At 39.8% G+C, this 20,048-nt stretch overlaps 1 protein-coding gene across 15 annotated transcripts in view; it reads right to left on the reverse strand.

Moving 5' to 3' along the window:
* LOC129181261 (neural cell adhesion molecule L1-like protein) overlaps positions 1–20,048 on the reverse strand; it is a 62,498-nt gene that overhangs the window by 33,848 nt on the left and 8,602 nt on the right. For 12 of the 15 annotated variants that reach the window (XM_054776228.1, XM_054776273.1, XM_054776220.1 and 9 more), the window contains exons 11-24: positions 19,330–19,470; positions 18,489–18,600; positions 17,569–17,735; positions 17,104–17,269; positions 16,644–16,768; positions 15,169–15,273; positions 12,863–13,060; positions 12,535–12,605; positions 12,230–12,452; positions 10,617–10,652; positions 9,987–10,102; positions 6,596–6,800; positions 6,107–6,229; positions 1,758–1,940 (exon numbers count right to left, since the gene is read on the reverse strand). In XM_054776228.1, coding sequence (XP_054632203.1) covers positions 1,758–1,940; positions 6,107–6,229; positions 6,596–6,800; positions 9,987–10,102; positions 10,617–10,652; positions 12,230–12,452; positions 12,535–12,605; positions 12,863–13,060; positions 15,169–15,273; positions 16,644–16,768; positions 17,104–17,269; positions 17,569–17,735; positions 18,489–18,600; positions 19,330–19,470 — 1,971 coding nt within the window. The remainder of the gene's footprint in view (positions 1–1,757; positions 1,941–6,106; positions 6,230–6,595; positions 6,801–9,986; positions 10,103–10,616; positions 10,653–12,229; positions 12,453–12,534; positions 12,606–12,862; positions 13,061–15,168; positions 15,274–16,643; positions 16,769–17,103; positions 17,270–17,568; positions 17,736–18,488; positions 18,601–19,329; positions 19,471–20,048) is intronic. The other 3 variants (XM_054776236.1, XM_054776339.1, XM_054776346.1) reach the window with 1 other exon arrangement.

Here is a 20,048-nt window from a genome sequence, read left to right on the forward strand (position 1 = left end):
AACAGCTTTTACCCACAGGCCATCAGGCTTCTCAACGAAGCACTCGCACACGCCGCACGCAACACACGCACACACTCATAGCACTTTATTTATTTATATCTGTATTAATGTCTCTTCTGTTGTTGTTGCTTAATTTATTGGTATATATGTTTGTTTCTTATGTTCTTATTCTTTCTTGTGTTTTCTTTCTTTTCCTGGGAGAATGAACAGAATAAGATTTTCATTGCATAGTATAACTGCTGTTTTACCATGCACATGACAATAAAACTCTCTTGAATCTTGAATCTTGAAGTGCCGACACGGCAGACAAGCGATTCCGGTGCATTCAAAATAAAGCACAGTGAAACATTTTTAGATTTTAAATTGTTTCCAAACTAACTGTGGCCAATATGTGCGTAAATAATAAGCTATATATGTATCTATATAGCATATGCAGTTACTTAACATTGTTTTCAAGTTAATTTTCAAGGTGTGGCGACTTTTATTTTGTAGTGACGGGCCGTCACGATCAATTACATGTAGCGGAAACGTTGAACATTAAAAGGCATGCATTGCCGTGCTTAGTGAGACTTTAAAGGTACCCACCGATGTCGGCAAAAGCTCTTCTTGTCATCTGAAAATAATTTTTTAGGCAAAATTCTTGCCCTTGTTCTTCTTAATGTGCTACACAAGATCATTTGGTGAAGAAAATATTGAGTCCCGTTGCACCTAATCCTTGACATTGCCACAAATGTGCAGAGGAGCGCACACACACTGCAGCAATCTTTACTTCCGTAAACATACGGAAATGGGTGCGACGTTGTGCTTTTGCGCATGCGCGTCACTTCCCGGCCTCTTTGCGTTCACATTGACAAGTTGCATCTTTTGGTAATATGAACGACTGCATAAAAAATCAGATTTTAAGAAAAAATCCAAATTGGGCATCATAACCTGCAGTGTGAACAAAGCCATGATCTCTTGATGGCAAAGGTAAAAAAGCTTTCTCTCTTTGAACATGGTCGGATTGTTGAGATGCATTAGTAAGATCTCTGGCAGAGCGCCATTGCTGCTGAGGTTGGACGCTGTAAAACAATCATTTTAAACTTCCTCAAAAATCCTGAGAGTGAAGGGAAAAAAAAGTCAACTTGTGTGTAATCGTGTAATCGTGTTCAGAAGTATTCCACACTATTCCTCTACTTGTCATGTGGACAAGATCTCACCAGAGACCCCAGCATCCCAGTGAGCCTCCCGATAAATTATTTCACTCTCATTTATTTATTCAACATTCCAGAATGCAGAGGGATATTGTTTGTAGTGGTGTTATTAGGGGCTTGTGTGTTTGAATATACATCAATGCGGTGAGTCGGCACAGTATAATGCCCGCAGATTGTAATGGGCCAGTCTGGGCCAAAAAGTCAGGGGGCCAAATGTTTCTCCCAGTCCACCCCTGGTGGGAATGGTTGTTTGTCCACAGTATATGTGCCCTGTGATTGACTGGTGACCAGTCCACAGTGACTGTACCCCACCTCAGCTGGCCAGCTCACCCATGCCTCTAATGAGGACAAGTGGTGTCGAAAATGAATGCATGTATGGACTGCATGTTATGGTTTGTCTTATTTCAGTTAGGCTTGTTGTTTATGTTGACTTATGTTGTATTTTAATGACAAGATGTTGTGTTTTTTGTGTTGGAAGCCGGCTTAATCATTCTTCAAGTCAGAGTACACATTGCTGATTTTGGAAACTGACACAAACACACAAATACAGTGCTATAGACTCACGTGCTGGAGTGCCAGTGCTGCTCTCCTGTGCTAGTGGAGGTCCACACCCTGCTTGAGTGCAGGCACTGAGGTGGAAAAGGTAGCGGCTACCCTCTTCTAAGCCCTCCAGCTGCCAGTGGGTGGTGTCGGGCCCGGTGATGTTCATCTCCCGGGTATTGAGCACCTCCATCGTGGTTTCATTAACTACAAAAGAGATGTCACATCAGTTCAAGTGGGTCGGGATGGGCGGACGGACGTGTGAGAAGCCGCCAGCACTGATGTATGTTAATGGCACGGGGGGTCAGTGGTCGGGGGAAGGGTGAGGATGAGGAGATGTCATGCTAGCTCACGCGGAAAGCAAATGTCGCAGATACATGTCATGACAGGTGAGCTGAGCAGGAATACATTAACAAGATAGTTGAGAGGGAGATGAGGGGGGCGATAGAGAACTCTAAGAAGAAAGGAAGAGTTATGTGGCAGTTGATGAACAGGGGGAGGCAGCAAAAAAGGGAGATGAGGAGGAGGAAGAATTATGAAAGTGGATAAACAAAGCAGGCAAAGCTAGAAATGCAGAAGAAAGAAGCAAAGATTAGCATAAAAAGTGGAGGCGGTGCAAGGAAGTGGGAATATAGGGGCAATCAGGAGCAGCTGAACATATCACCCAACATGCATTATAGATCAAAGTGCAATGTGTGCATGTGTGTGTGTGTGTGTGTGTGTGTGTGGTGAATGTGGAAATCTACACATTCCTCCTGCAGCCGCCTGTATCAATGCCAATGTTGAAATGAGGTGAGGGCTGATGCTGAGCCAAACAAGAATGGTGCCGCTTTTGAAGGTTTTCATGTGATGATGAACACCATCAGGTTAGTCATTGAGAAATTTAGACGTGCAGAGTGGGTTTGCATGTAATGTTTTATTGGCAACTGCATTTGAGATGTCCTCGAGCTTCAATGGGATCTACCTCGAACATATCACAACAGAACACATCCGTGCCGAAGGCAGACTTTGATTTGGAAAACGGCAAAAAAGGAGGAGGAGGGGGGTAGATTGTATTAAAGTAGTAGGTCTTCAACTGCAGCCAACAAGAGTGTAAAAACAGAGTAAAGCCCCTTACCCTGTGACATTGTATATGTAGAGACCATCTTTAATGGGAAAACTTGAAAATGGTGGAGGGGGGCTCATCAGAAGTAAGTGTGGAAAAGGAGGCTGAAGCAGCCCAGACATGAATGGTTGGGGAAAAAAGTCTGCAGTCTTAGAGGATGTAAGTTGTTAAGAACCCCCCCCAAGAAGTCTATCACTGCTGTGCGTTTGTTGGGCTTACTTCAGAACTAAACACTGCCATCTAGTGTTTAACATTGACACATACACATGAGGAAGAGGACACATGAGGATGTGTGGGAGGCTTTATGTCTTTTGTAATTTTCTTATAAATAACACAAACTAATTCTAAATAAAATAATAATAAATAATTTGTGTAATCTTAATTATTAGACCACAACTCCTCCTAGTCTTTGTGTAAGGGACCAACCAATAGGAGGAGGGCGTTGGCACACCAATTCCGCCCACTCTTACTGTATTTAAGGCCTAGGCTACCAGCACTTGTGAGTTCGCTGACGAAGCTCTTCGGATGAGGAGCAAAATGTCCGACACCTTCTTCACAGAAGTACAGATGACGTCTCAAGAAGCCTTTCCCTCGTTGGACAACTCCTGTACGACTGAGAGCCTACACAGACGTAATCTTAATTATGTTGTTTTTGAAGTCGTTTTCTTAGTTTATGTCAGTCTAACTTCCAGTGGAGTGCAGTCAGGGCCAGCAAAGCCTTCTCTGCTGGCCGAAACACAAAAAAAAGCATTGACATATATTTACAACTTAAATTCTAGTATCTGTTCCATTCAATTGTACTCATTTATTCCCAATAGTCTATTACCTACATTTAGTGGTCTGTCTATTGGCTGCACTGCTTCCAATAGTGTATTGTCCAATCAGATTTTAGCTTCTATTTGTTGCCATGTCCGTCTAATCTGCCCAGGCCTTCGGAACTAGGAGTGCTGGATAATGTCACTTAAACACCATTAGCAATGGGGCTAATTCTTTGACCAATTTGATTTCAGATTTGCACCACAGGGCACCCACAATGGCTGACTGAGGAGAAGAAATTGGCATCTCCGGTGAGTGGACATACTGTATTGGATATAAAAGTCTGATGTTTTGACATTGATTATAAACTGTTCCAGATGATGTTGTAGTGTAGACATTTGGAGTTGTCTAAACCCTTTATCACCAAGCCGTTACATTTGTTACATTTGGCTGAGCGCCAAAATTACACACACCAGCAATCACCGGTTAAAGTTACTAATACTCAAAGTTACTAGCATTATGTACAGTATTAGAGATCCTTGTTTTTGACATGGTGAATGGCAAAGTACGACCACATATACACACATATATGTATATATATATGTATATAGAGTGTTCCCTCGCTACATTGTGGTTCACCTTGTGCGGACTCGATGTTTCGCGGATTTTTTAAAGTGCAATTTTGCTTTTTTTTAAGCAGTGTATGAACACGCATTGTGTTCTGCATCCTAGTGGTGTATTAGAGCGATCTATCGGTGCTCTGTTGCGTGTGTCTGTTATTTGTATTTACTACTGCTACCAGCAGAGGGTGTTGTATACTCATGTGAGAGTTGAAGACGTGTGCATCTGGCGTAAAGATATCATCACTCCACATCGTCTCAGTATACTGTATGTTTATGTTCCTGTACGAGCTTATTAGGAACCCACAGAAGAGCTACAATAGCCAGCTAAATATAGAGCTACAACACACAACCTGATTGGCTGAGGGAGAACCTCCGCATTGTGTTCTGTGTCCTTATTGGCTAAGAGAGAACCATTGTGTTCTGCGTTCTGATTGGCTATAAACCACTGTCAATCAGTCTCCTTCGTGCAGCACTGCTGTGTTTCCTGTTGTATGATCGCTAGCAAACAGCTTGCAGTGACTCTGAACTTTGTATGTTTGCTGGTTTTCTCCCTGACAAAACCCACAATGTTGACAAATTGTTGTACACCCAAAAGGCAGAGGAATACAACCATCGCACAAAAAGTTGTACTTCTGGATATGCTGAAGGAAGGTAGAAGTTGCGGCTGTAAGGCGCCATTACGGAATACTGTAAATTAATCTTCGGTTAAAGGAGGAGGAAGACGAGGAGCAAAATACAAGCAAAAACCACTGCTGAACAAAAAGAACATTAAGGCTTGTCTCAATTTTGCCAGAAAACATCTTGATGATCCCCAAGACCTTTGGGAAAATACTCTGTGGTCTGACGAGACAAAAGTTTAACTTTTTGGAAGGTGTGTGTCCCATTACATCTGGTGCAGAAGTAATGCCGCATTTCAGAAAAAGAACATCATACCACACAGGTGGTAGTGTGATGGTCGGTGGCTGTTTTGTTGCATGCTGTGATAAATGGAACCATGAACTCTGCTGTCTACCACAAAAATCCTGAAGCAGAATGTCTGGCCATCTGCTCGTGCCCTCAAGTTGAAACGAACTTGGATTCTGCAGCAGTACAATGATCCAAAACACACCACCAAGTCCCCCTCTGAATTGCTGAAGAAACACTCCAATGTGGCTGAATTACAACAATTCTGCAAAGATGAGAGGGCCAAAATTCCTCCACAGCGCTGTAAGAGACTCATTGCAAGTTATTGCAAATGCTTCATTGCAGTTGTTGCTGGTAAGGGTGGCCCAACCAGTTATTAGGTTTAGGCGGCAATCACGTTTTCACACAGGATTTTCTTTCTTCCTTGATATTAAAACGTTTCATTTAAAAACTGCATTTTGTGTTCAGCTGTGTTGTCATTGACTGTTTGATGATCTGGAACAGAGTGTGACAAACATGCAGAAAAATATAAAATCAGGAAGGGGGCAAACACTTTTTCACACCAATGTATATATAGCTGATTATGTCCCCACCGAAGGCCCAGGTACCAAATGCACCGCCCACCACTGCTTACTTCCAATTTCTACATGCACTCAATTGAGCCGGCTGGCAACAAATGGCCATGCAGGCAAAATAATCTTAGCGATTCTGTTAGTCCTCACTTCCCCATTTATACATTCATTCATTCATTTTGTATGCCGCTTAATCCTCATTAGGGCCGCGGACCATTTATACACATGGTAAATAAAATAAACATCCAACCCTCCAATCCTATAAATGTTCCATCAGTTAAGCACATCTAGTAATGCACATAATGCATCACAAATAAATTTGCTGCACATAATGTTAATTTAATGGTTTGCAGTAAGTATAGGCTGGATCATAGCATGTTGTAGATGTGTGTGTGTGTGCGTGTGTGTACATACTAAGGTGGTACTGCAGTAGGTAGCCAGTGAGGATGCCATTTGCCACCAGTGGTGGTCCCCATACCAGGCGGACAGAGTTTTTCTGGGCATTGGAGGTGGTCAGAATGGGTACTTGCTCAGGAACTGTGAAAAAGCCAATTACCTTCTTTAATATGATGCATGCTCTGTATCACATTTATTACCATATTTACTGTGTAAACCAAATGAGCTTTGTCCCCTCACAGGGTTCTAAAATCCCGTGTTGCTACTTCCTTACAGTATTTAACAACTATCTCTCATACTGTCTTCCTTTAAAGCAAAAACTTGTCTTTCCTTATTAAATATAATGACATTTTCTCAAAAAGCAAATCCCAGTTTGAATCCCCATCCGTTAGCTGTTGGCTCTTTGTTTAGTTTTGGATGTACTCTCACAGGTGCATAGCCTGTGAGTGTTTGAGAAGCACCTGAATGTCAGGTGCTGTGTCTACATGTAGAGTGTGAACGTCTCACCTCCTTCCGGAGTGTTGAAGGTGACTGGGTCACTGCTAGGCCCATTTCCTTTCTTGTTGAAGACGTTGACAGTGAGCGTATATTCTGAGAAAGGTTCAAGGCTGGGCACGATGGCGTGAGTCCTCTTCCCAGGGAAGGACAGCAACTGCCGCTCATCCAGGATCTTGTCAGGATTCAGGAAACTCCGCTTCCTCAGCCAGTGAACCTGTAAGCACAAGGAATTGTAAAAAATCTTATAAGGGAGGCTTGGTCCCTGCTTAATTAACACACAAAGCTGTCATACAATAAAATACATCTTTTCGGCAATTTTTCAGAAAATAACATTCTACCAAACCTGTGCCCATACACAGGATAGCATGGAAGTCTGTTGTCATGACAGTTTTGGTCAATCTCCTCTGTTGGTCCCCTCATACCAGTCACTAGGCAAAGTTGTTGTTTTTGTTACTGTTATACTATTGTGTTTTTTATGTAATACTTCTGTCTGTCCCCTCTAAAATTGAGATAAGTCTAGCAGGTAATGTTTTTGCCAGCGTTTATCTGTTTGTTTGTTTGTGTTGAAAATAACTTGAAAAGTTCTGAATGGATGTGGATGAAATTTGGGTAATTGTCGGAAATGGAGTATGAAAGAATTGGTTACATTTTGGGGGTGATTCAGATCACCGTCTGAAACCAGGAATTTTTAAAGTATTCTTTAACCTTGCAAGATAGCACCATTTTCGCATTTGTGCATATAACTCGCACTTGACAAAAAATACAGGACAAGTTTCCAACAGGTTCTACAAAATATCAAAGACTGATCCAAAAAATTGTGGATTATTATTTTAGTGTGAATCACAATATGGGGGGGAACTATGGCGCTTGACGGAGGTCTGTGATCTCCGAGTGCTTCTCTAGTTATTGCACCTTTTTCCATGTTTGTGCCTTGGTTCTCCAACCCGGTTCCACTGTCTATTGTCCCCGCCGACCATATGTTTATATTTTTGCTTTTTTTTTTATCTGTTTCCTCTTCTCTGTGACCTCTGTCTGTACGCTCTGTGAAAAAATATATATATTTTTTTGCCAATATGCCAAATTCTCACTGAAATGGTGGAAAATTAATACTTTTGTGGCAAAATATGTATTGGACTTGCTTTGCTTTTATTGCAGTATATGTTGCAGCAATATTGGCTATTTTTGAAGTACATGGGTTTTGCATATGCACATATTGCTGACTCAATAGAGAGCTTCACTTTTTATTCAATTTTACTTTGAATTTAAGGCAAACACGTTGAAGCACATTCGTGAGTTGTGCCTATAGCGGATTTAAAAGATGTCAAATATACTCATGCTGTGAGCATTACTTAACATTCAGCTGAACAGTTACACTTAGTGAAGGAACAAAGAGTGTTTTCAAGAATAATTTCTGAAAGAAAGGCATCATGAAGTGAAGTGCAGCTGTTATTGTTATTTCCACACAGAAGACACTAAAATCCTAAAAAAAAACTACTATTACTAATTATATATCATACAGTATACAAATCAATTCAATTAAAACCATACGTTTCTACTTAGAGGTGAAAGTTGTCTTTTTAACTTAGTCCAGCACTTAGTAACTGAAATACGCAATGCGAGGTAGACATGACGTTTGTGCCTTCTAATGACCAAGGCTTGTTTTGCTGGCAAATGAAAATGAATCTGTTGCTGTAAAGTATGGCAGGTGCTGCCAAATAACCGCAGGCCAATCAGGCTTGTTATGAAACAGGGGCCGGGAACCATTTTGGCTAAGAGAGCCATGAAAGCCACATATTTCAAAATATATTTCCGTGAAAAGCCATATAATATTTAACAATTAATACAACTAAATGCGTGCATTTTAAGCAATACCAACAATTTTACTAATTAATACGTTTCTGAATGTTTTCTTTTTAATAAAATTATACTGAAGCTAACCAATAATAAATAAAATACCTCTGGCTCGGGATGTCTCAATCCACATTTTTTGGCTATCGATACAAATTTTTTATAGTCTTGCCTATCCAAACCGATTTTTTTTTTTTTTTATAATAAGATTTTGTTACAAACATAAATATAAAAAACAATGCAACCAAAGTATTGCGACATTTACTTTTTTGTTACACAGCATGACCAACAATATTGTTTGGCTTTTGTAACAAACCTCTGTGAGTCAGGTCCCTAATCCAATAAAAGATCCCAAAAAAGTCCATCCAATAAAAGATAAAATTGGAAAAAATGGGCGTGCAAAATACTTTTAGGGTAGGATTAATCATTTGACATGGTTTTATATAAATTTGTGGTGCGATTTAGAATATATAACTTTTTTTTAAACTAACTCTCTAACTCTCCTATGAAATCCGTTTTATTTTTTCCCAAATTAATTTTTTTCCGTTTAAATTTTTTAGAATGCTGTTTTTTACCTTTTCCACTTATTTTACCAGCATACAGGGTTATTGGGTTATTGAATCAAATGTCCATTAATGAAATGCAAAAATCCTTACATTTATTGATGCAATACATCATTGGCCCATTTTGTCCAGTAATTGAGAAATGGATTTAGCTTGACTAACTTTTCTAATGGGATGTCAGCCTCAGCCTCAGCACATATATGTAAGATATTTTTATGACAGCCTTATTTTGTTTACACAATTAGACATATGTGACAGAGAGTGCTCTTATTTTGAAATGCTGTTGTGTGTGTTGAGATTGGCAATTGACGTTAATACGAGCTGGGTGCAGGAATAAACGTGCCTCTGGTCTTTTTTCACTCAGAACCTGCACGTCGTCAGTGGGAATTGTAAAACGGTTCTTACATCATAAAATAGCTTTGAGGCGCATTACTGCACCTATCATGTTGGAAGGTGGCTCAGAGTTATGAACGTTATGCGGCAAGCTGGTCGGCCAGCTCTTGTTGCGGAAGCCGATATTATCTGATCTTCAAAATACAGCGGATGGGCAGCCGATCCCGATCCTGAAGATCGGATAGGAACATTCCTACTTCTTACCATTAATGTGACTTTTAGTACTGCACCATACGCTGTATTTTTCTTTCTTTTGGCTATCTTCTTTGTCAAAAGAAGATGCATTATCCAGTAATAACGGCGATTTGGTGTCTGACCTGGAAAATATCTGACCACCCGCAGTCTGTTAGAATATTGATGGATGGTTTAAAATGCATTAGAAAGTTTAAAATGGAGAAAATTACATTATATTGTGTTAAGATATGTCCGAAAGCCACATGCAGTCATCAAATAAGCCACATTTGGCTTCCCAGCCATAGGTACCCTACCCCGTTATAAAACATGACGTTAAAAAATGCGAGAGCTTCTTCCTTCATTTTCATCAAGTCCTGTACACAAATAGAATAGTTGCTGCAAAGTGTTTGATGAAAACTTACATGGTACCCCCTGAGGTGACCTCTCACTGTGACGGGTGGAACAGGGGTCCAGCTTACTTTCAAAACAGTTGTGTTCATCAGCTCCACTGCAATATCCCGTGGCGCTGCGGTGGGAACTAAAGGACAAATGCAAGAGGGGTTGGTCAAGGAGTCAACAGAGACTCTGCAGAGTCTTAACGCTACAGTGAAGCTAGTGGAGCCATGAGGAACTTTATAACTTGTGTGGAAAAAATAGCAGTTAGCTGCTAATAAATACACTAATGATGGTACTAAATGCTGTATAACATGAGCAGGCACACATATATGTAGAAACTTCATTTCCCAACTTCATTTAGTAAAGGGAAAAAAAACATCAAACATGAGCTGAAACAGAGCTCTACGTATTCTCTGCTCTACGTGATAGCAGGAGAGGATGGAAGCAAAGCAGACACTAGAAGCAGCCGCATCGCGCCTCAGTCAGCCTACGCATCGTGATCTATTAAAGGTCGCACAGATTCTGAGGCAGAAGCATACATTTCAAATCTCTCTGCTCTACTAAAGGTTATTTGCCACCTGCTGCATTGGAGGGTGGGGAGACACCACTACTGCACATCAGCACAGGCAGAAAGAAAGAAAAGGAAAGAACTTAACCTGACACATTTTCCTGAAGACAGTGTCGAAAGACAACTGAAGAAAGGGTGGGGCAACGATAACACAACATATTATAGAAATATTTTGCGTGATCGTTTCAGGCTAAGAGAGAAGAGAGTTGAGTATAGACATTTGACATAGATACAGTAGAAGTTGAAGTTCCCTTAGAAATTGTATGTGAATGCTGAGTGATGCAATGAAAGAAATTAACTGAGGACCATACTGCCGGTTAATACCAGGGATGGGCATTTGACTATATTTAAATTCTGGGGAAAATTAACAATCAATGTAATTATTCTGAATGCTATGAACTTCTGTTTCCACGTCAGTGCTGTTTTGACCAGATGTAGAGGAGTTTCCATAGTGTAGATGTAGCTCAATTTCCCATAGTTGACGTCATGGTCTTCTTCTTTGGAACTAGTTGAGACTGAATCAACAGTACCTCTGCTGGTTGCAGCCAGGTAGTGCACTCTATTTTACATTAATTGCCTGAAGACATGATGACTCAAGGATCATTTCCACACAATCGACTGCATTCTTAATTAGGGGTGGCGCGAGATCCCTAAAATGATTAAAACCTGACAAGATTTCTCGTTTGGAGAAAATCTGTAACTCGAGAACAGGGCAGCCAGAAGCAGGCTGTGACTACGGCATCGCTACTATGAATGATAAAAAGTATAATATGGAAGTGGCAGTGTGCAAGGCATTATTGGACACACACATTAAGTGCTTTACACACACCTTGCAATCCCAACCTACAGTACCTCGGTGTTCACAGCGTCAGCTTCGAGTTTCCATTGAAGCTGAACAGCTGTTGCCGTGTTTAATGTCTGTAGAAGTTCAGAAGCTGTAGTAATTCTACATCCGAGTTACTTAAGATTTATCAGATCAACCCACATAGATGTGCGGCTTGTCTGAACCTTTAATCACCGAGCGGTTCTATTTATGCTCCTTTACACTTGGCCGATCGTCAACTTTACAAGCTCCAGCAATCACCAGTTTTGCTTCATAACAGACCTCGTACGTAGAAGAGATTCGTGTTGACAACTTAGTGACATGGCTGCTATATTTAGCAAGTAGGGGGGTGCATTAAAAATGAAAGTCAGGAAGTGTTTCTTGCTTCTTTCAGTCATATTTTATCATTGTACGTTTCTTAAAAAGAATGTTAAAATCTCCTCTCGTCTCGTCCTCGTGGACCCAATCTTGTGTATCATCTCGTCTCATGAGTCGGGTGTCTCGTGACACCCCTTTTCTTAATCAAGTGTCTTTTTATGCCCATCTCTGGTTAATACATAACAGCATATCATAGCAATCCCCAAACATCCTGCAACCTTGCTCCAATGAGATGAAAGCAGCATAGGGAGTAACATCAGAGCAATCCATTTTCTAGGGTTACTGGTTTAACTTCACTGCCACATCATTACTAGGCGTATTACTCCAAAGAAAAAAGAAGTTTCTTGTGACGCCAAGTACTGTAGTGCTCATCTCTCAGCATTCACTGAATAAGAAAAAACAATCTATATTAAGGAGCAATAGTATCAGTGTGACTGCTGATGAGGCAGTGATGAATAACACTAAAAAAATAATTTAAAAAATGATTGCCTGTCACCCACCATCTTCTCCAGAGTAACCCGTCACAATTTTAGGGTCTGGTCCCCAGCCATGGCTGTTCCTGCTCTGAATTTTGATCTCATACGGGATGAACGTTGATGTGTTCCTCACAACAAAGGAGTGTCTTTTGACCATATGTTCCGTCCAGGTGTCGTCCACATCGAGTTTCCTGTAGCTCACCTTATACTCTAGGCCTGGGCCGTTTTGTTCCACAGGCAACAGCGGCTACAAAAAGAAAAATGTAGCTCTGATTTCCTCTCTTTAGAGATTTATTTTCATAATACATATGTATACATATATGTCTTACCTCCCAACCAATGTCCATTTGATGAGGAAGATGACCTTGGATTTTGATGTTTTCTGGGTTCCTATCAGGTGCTTTGGGGAGATTTGTAAAAATGCTTGATGTTTGTTGGACACTAAATAATGCACAACTTTTTGCTGCAACAAAATGCTTGTTAATGTTAATCAAAGGCTTTCAACGTTTTAGGAGGTTCAAAAATATCTACAAGCTTCCTGCTGCAAAATTATGTTCCACACTGGCCTGCTCGGCACTTTTGAAAAGAACTGTGAAAACTTCCTCAATACTCAACCACAGCAGGAAGCATGAATTAAAGCGAGCGAGTGAGGCTCACCAGCTGGAGGGGTTTTGTAGCGCTCAGTGGGCTCACTAGGGGGCCCAGGTCCAACAGCATTGACGGCGTACACTCTGAACTGGTAGTTAAGATGTCCGTGTAGTGCCAACTCGGCTGTTGCCTGGTTACCGGGTACTTTGTGGAGCTCTTTCCACTTTCCTGGCTCCCACTGGCTCTCCTCATACTCCACGACAAATTCTGTACTCACGCAGGAGATCAAAGTCGTGCACATTTAATCATCATCATCACACACTCCTTTAAACTTATGAAAGCACACAGACATAGACATCCTATTCATGATGTACAGTAGAGCCTCCTAAATTTGAACGCCACAAAAGGGGTACTGTTTGGAGTTCAGCCAAATCTTTCTGCCAAAATATGCTACCAATATGTCAAAGAAAGTTCAAACATTATCATGTGTGATGTCAGCAAATCTTGTGAGACTTCAGCCCTGTGAGCATTTAAGAATGAACTTGCCTTTGGCTTTTTTATGTTTATTTTGATGCCTCCACAGAACGGGAACCAAGGGTGGTAAAGAGAAAAGTGTAACAGTGTAACAATAACCAAAAAACTAGAAATTATTATTTTTTGACACAGAAACAGGTGTGGCTGCTCAGTATAATACTGTAAAAACAAATTAATGAATGCAGCCTTTTTTTAATTATTTTTTACAAAAATGACCAATAAAACCCATTGTCGGTATGCAAAACACCTTCCTGTTCCCTCTTGTCATATTAAAAGAACATGATTACTTTTACTTTATTTGATTAAAATTTTGTTTTAGTAATATATTAATTAGGGCTGAAAATATTTTATATTTTTTATATTTAATATTTTAAAATATTTTATTGTGATTAATCGCATTTTGTCCATAGTCAACTCATATTTAATTGAAGATAGAAGAGGTTTGAAAAAGAAAAAGAAAGAAAAAGAAAATGAAGAAAACGAAGAAAAAGAGAAAAAGAAAAGAAAAAGAAGAAGAAAAAAAGAAGAGGTTTTTATCTATAATGAGTAGGGATGTAATTATTTTTGTGGTCAACGATTCGATATCTAGATACACGGGTTAAGATGCGAGACAAAAATATTTATAATATTTATAATATTTTACAAACAGAATGGTTTTATTCAATTCGATACAGTGTACAAACGATACGATTCAACGGTTACATTTCGTGATGTAACATTAATTTTACATTATATAATAAAGAAGCAAGCATGCTGTAAGGCACAGATCCCCAAACTTGACGTGGGAAACGTTCAGGCGCAATGGGAAAAAAAAACACCAAAAAAAATTAAAACATTTGTAAATAACTACATCAAATTGTATGTAAAGCAATATTGATTTTGGAAATATGGGAACTGTAATGTGCATATTTGTGCGGCGCAAAACAAACTCCTGGCTCGTACTGGTAGATGGTGGGTCCGTATTCATTTAGTGCTTTTAATTTGATGTTGTTCCTGTCTTAGTTTTACACAATATATAATAAAATAAATTAGATTGTTATAATGTAGCTGTACGTATTTTTTGCTGAAAATCTTTCCCGGTGACTATAGCTAGTGCGCTGCTAATACTAGCGCTGCTAATGTTAATTACATCCATGCTCGTCCTCAGCCATGGTCACATTGACACAAGCCTCCAAATAGGTGTCCTCGCCTACTGGTAACTAGCAGCTCATAACCCAAATTTTAGCTCGCAGTTCGAAGCAAAAAATCAGCCATCTAAAAAACACTCATTAGTTGGGACACTCATATGACAAGGTACCACTGTATAAATGATAATAAAAAAATACCGGGAGTGCTCCACCTTCTCACTTCTCTCTGGCAGTCGACGTACGTACTCCATGACAACTGAACCCACAGCGACAGTGGATACAAATAACTTCGGTCTTGTTGCGAGAGCCATCTGCCAGGGCTTTGAAGCTAAACTTACCATTCAAAATAAAACTTACTATTCAAAATACTATATATATATATATATATATATATATATATATATATATATACAGAATAGATTTTGTTCACTTTGCAGGTTCTACATTATCTTAGTGAAACATGAATAAGCATATATACATGCAAATGATCAACAATAAATTGTGATTTTCACATGCCGGTGCACAGATTTAAATAACTGAAGTAGTTGGCAAACAGAAGAAGGCTGTTTTGGTTTTTTTACCAGTAGCGTGTACCTGCAACAGAATAACAAATAACTAGGGCAGCATTTTCTAATTTCTAACTTTTTAAAAACCAAACCAAACATACAAAGCAGAGAACACATAATCCACATACAGTCTTAAGTTTTCACTCACCTATTACAGAGCTGTTGTGATCACTGCCAGGTACCCAAAACAGACTAATATTTCTGGGCTCCTTAAGCTCAGTTATAACTACATTTTGAGGAGCATCAGGAACATCTGCAATATGCAAACAATAACATGTTACATGAGCTTTCCAACATAACAATCACTGCCACACACGTGCCACACTGTGGCGTATTTATATGAAGAAAAATAGTGTGGCATCATCCCTTGATGTATGCTGCATACTAGAAAAAACACTTTCACACATACGATTCATCTTTTCGACAAAAAAGTGCTATCCTTCCTGCTCCAAATAGTTTTTCACCCCCCCAAAAATATAAGAACATACAGTAGGGTGTAGCTTACATGCTCACCCCAAGTCTCCGCTTTTGTTTTGATCACAGCTGCAGAATAACCCACAGTGGAGCCAAAGAACGTTGCAAGTGCAATCACTTCAATAAAGAAGGTGAGAAACACTATTGAATTAAAAAAAATAACTCATAGCAAAACACAAAGGTGGGGACCGTGTTGATTTCACTGCCACATCACCGTCTGTGTTTATGCATACTGGTACTTGAATTTCCTTTCTGTTTTGCAACAGCCTGTTGTGGCACCAGTTCATCCTGGAAATTTACTTGAAATTGATGCCATAGTTGTTGTGTATGTTTACTTTTGTCCAAAAAAAAGTAATTTAAAACAACGATCTTCCTGTCTCTTCGGCAAAACTCCTAAAACTTCCTGTATCCGGTAAATCCGGCCATCAAAATAAAAGCAGGCTAGTACTACATGCACGGTTAAGCTAGACATGACATTCAGTCCACACTTGATACCTTTGCTTTGCGGCGCATTTTTTCATAGCAGCGTCGTCTCATGTTCCCAACTAGTTCATTGTTCCTTTGCGCTTCGCCCGTGCTGTCACGTAGACATTCCTCCGCCCTGTCTAGACTACCTTTGACTTCAAGTATTTGTTTTGTCGCAGAGCCTTTTTCACCTCTGTCGCTTTTTGCTGCTTAATTAAAAGACTTTTATTTTTCCCACCGCTGCCTGTCTCTGTATACTGGGAGTCAAGCACTCGACAGCTCCACAGCCAGATCGTGACAGTGAGCTGCAGTGGTGAGACGCTGTCTCTCTTTTTTTGCTATGTTTTCTGTAGCTGTGGGTTGGTTGAAAGGCAAATTAAGTCCCCAATCGATGTTCTTTCCCTCCTGCTCAAGCTTGACAAAGTCAGCCATAAACATGGCACACACCTTGTGGCAGCGTAGCAAGCAAATAGCACAGACAAGAACTTGAGGTGCATTCACAAACATAGGGTGATTACATTATTCATTTATTTATTTTATTTATCAAAGATTCACGACCCACTGAAATCGGCTTTGCCTGCCCCGCAGTCCAACACCACAGATAGATTGTAGACCTATGGGAAACACTGAACATCTGCATCCTTCTGCATCCTTCACAAACATGCACAAACATGAGCACCTTACCAAGCACTGTGAGGAGTGCAGTGACGTTGTCCACATCCAGACGAGTTCTGGCCATGCACGTGTATATTCCTTCATCACCCAGGTTCACGTTCATAATCTGCAGCATGTCATCACCCACAAAGTACCTAAACGTCAGAGCCATTTGATTAGGCCATCACTTCTATGTAAACCACACACAATACCTGAATCAACAAGGCCCAAGACAACAGTTATGGGCTAGATGTACAATACATATTTCTCAGTTATTACTTTTCTTACATGACTGACAGAACTCTCTACCATCATTCACAAAAACTGCCCCATTAACAGCCTTAAGCTAGACAATCGAAATAATAAAGGGACTATTTATTATCAGACCAAAATAATGTCTTGCCTTGTTGTCTGGATTTACAGAAGAAAGCTAAGAGGCCTCAATAGTGTTAAACACAGCATTGAAAAAAACTTAAAAGCTTCCACACACCTAGAAGGTTCCTCCAAGGAAAGTGGGATTTTCACCCCATCCTTGAGCCAAACCACCTCAAAGGTGTCCTGCAGACTTTTATCGTATTCTGCCTGACATGTCAACTGGGCTGTGGTCCCGCTAATGACCTGCATGTCCTGAGGCCCCTTCACAATTTGTGTGGGGTCTAACAAGAGATCAGTGACACAACCACATAAGAACATGCAAACATAGAAACCTGTGGTGAAACACTCAACAGAACATTGTAATTATTTGAATTCCATCCCATCATTAGTTCTCCAGTCTAGAACAAAGTCATTAACCAGTCTGCCATCCATAGTACATGTCATTGCTCAAGCTAATTTACCAATTTAGCTCAAACATTAAAAAAACACCTGGCAATAGGCACATTTGTAATTGCATGGTCCTTTTAAGAACAATCTTGTCTACTAATGCTTAAGCAATTTACTTATTTTATTGTGATACCTTTCACAGCCAGCACAGCAGTTATAGACGACTTGCCCTCGCTGTTATCTGCAACACAGACATATTCGCCACTGTCTTCCATTTCCGTGTTGGATATTTGTAATGAGCCGTCGTAGAGTGTAACAAATCGTTCTCCCTCGATGGTTTCTGGAGTCGCATCTTTGGCCCTGAGAGGGTGAGTGGGACAATGTATTCACATATGTGCATAGCCAAATCCATTGTGTGAAAAAAATTAAAGCAATATTTTTCGCTTCTTTACGGCTGTAAGTAAACATCATAAAACACAACTGAAAGTACAACATCATGAGATATGCCCATGGGATGATCAAGAACAGAGATTGTGAAGCACACATTTCCGTACACATTTTAAAGTAAAGCCTGAAGCTCTGCCAACTATCTGTTGTATCATTTTGTTTTTCTTCAGCAAATCTCTGTTGGAGACAGGCATGGGCAAACGCATCTCATTAGCATTAAAGCTACAGACACATGAAAATAACATGTTCTCATTCGATCATACGAAAAGCACTTTTAAAATTGTAAATGCCATCATCAAGGCTACAGTACGTTTTGGGGCCTCTGAGACTCATGCAGGAGTCTGAGGAGATGAAAGCGGATCACCTGAGAGAAAGGCCAGAAAGTATTGGGATAATGTAAGGTCCTTTTTAACAAAATAACAAAAGCAGACAGAATTCGACAAAAGCATTAGCATATGTGGTGCAAACAGATGAAGCAGTTTGTTATGAATACTTGATTCGAACATTGCAGTCATACACTATGTGTACTCATTCACACTTACCGATGTGATAAATCTATGACTAATACCAAATAATAATATCCCAGCACATGATATGTCAGTTTCTAGTGCTTAAAAGCTGTGAGATTCCTCATGAACAGGCTTGCTGTTCTTCGATATCACCTACCAAGTGACGGTAGGAGGTGGCGAGCCGAAAAATCGACAGTACATGGACACATTCTCGCTGCGTATCACAGCATACTCCTCGTAGTCCTTGGTCAGGATCAGAGGAGCCATATCTAGAAGTTAATGGAACATGGATATCTTAACATAAAGTCACATGAATCTTAAAATTACTGTATGGCATGCTTGCTTGGTAAAAACTGTACATAAACCAACCGATTACTGGTGTTTCTACGGTAACGCGATTACCTTTAATGGGCTTGTTGGGCAGCTTTATTTCTTCCAATCGAAAATAGGATTTTATTTAATGAATAAAGCTACCACCACTCTTACTTCACCATCACAGTCAGCATTCAGCCCAACAAAAATCAGTCTTTATGTATGGAGGTCTACAACCTTGACTGTCACTTCAAAACTAGCTATACTGAAACACTCTTTAATTATACAAATAGCAAAGCCCCACTTTACAAACTAGTGCAAGAGTGATATACTCAAAGGTCCCATTCATGCTAATACATCGACAGCTCAAAACATCATACAGAACTTCACCATTAAAACACAACTTGAAGTGCAGGGAACAGTAAAAGACTTATAAAAAAATGAAGGGCAGCTATAGAATCAAAGAGAATGTGATGTATGTATACAGTCAATTCAAAATCTGACAGGAGTTGGTGAGTTCATGCTGTCTTGTTGCAGAAATGTAGCATTAATTTGCCAAACAGTGCATTAGGTACACCTGCACAATGTAACACAGCTGTGGGGGAAATTATCACAGGCCATTTCATTTTTTATATTCTGAGGGCCATACTAACTATATTTTTGCTTGCTGTGACTGTACTACTTACTCATGACCATGACATTAATGTTGGCAAGGACGCCACCATGTCTGTTGGAGGCTTCACACTGGTAGACGCCACTGTCCTCTGGCACGGCGTTGTGAAGCATCAATGTGTCATCAAGCACCCGTTTGTTGTTAAGGGGGTCATCTGATAAACAGAGAACGAAATATTAAATACTTCCAACTAACATTCAACCAACACATGTTTCATAAAAAATACACATGACCTAAAATTAAGACATTTTGAATATTCTGATATACACTGAATGAACTTTAGTATTGGGGCACCTGGTCATTGCATATTCCCAAAAATGTTTGATGGGGTTGAGGCCAAGTTCTTCCAGACCAAACCCTTCTAAGCATGTCTTTATGGACCTTGCATTGTGCACTGAGGCAGTACAGTCATGCTGGAAAAGAGCCTTTCACCTAAACTGTTTCCACAAAGTTGGAAGCATAGAAACATCCAAAAGGTCTTAGTAGTTTGCAGAATTTAGATAATTATTTTTTAAATGTATCAATATACACTACATTACATTTTGATATAATACATCTAATTTATTTTATTTTATTTGTTTCTTTATTGAATTTACATTTACTTATTTATTTAATTAAAATAAAATGTGTACTGGTATTTCATTTTAAAAATTTTCGAATAAAGTATTATTCTAAGGGGTCTAGCACAATCCCTTATTATTTATCAATTAAAAGGGACTGCATGCAGCGGGT

Source organism: Dunckerocampus dactyliophorus, chromosome 1 (genome assembly GCF_027744805.1).
Source record: "Dunckerocampus dactyliophorus isolate RoL2022-P2 chromosome 1, RoL_Ddac_1.1, whole genome shotgun sequence".
Taxonomy (NCBI): domain Eukaryota; kingdom Metazoa; phylum Chordata; class Actinopteri; order Syngnathiformes; family Syngnathidae; genus Dunckerocampus; species Dunckerocampus dactyliophorus.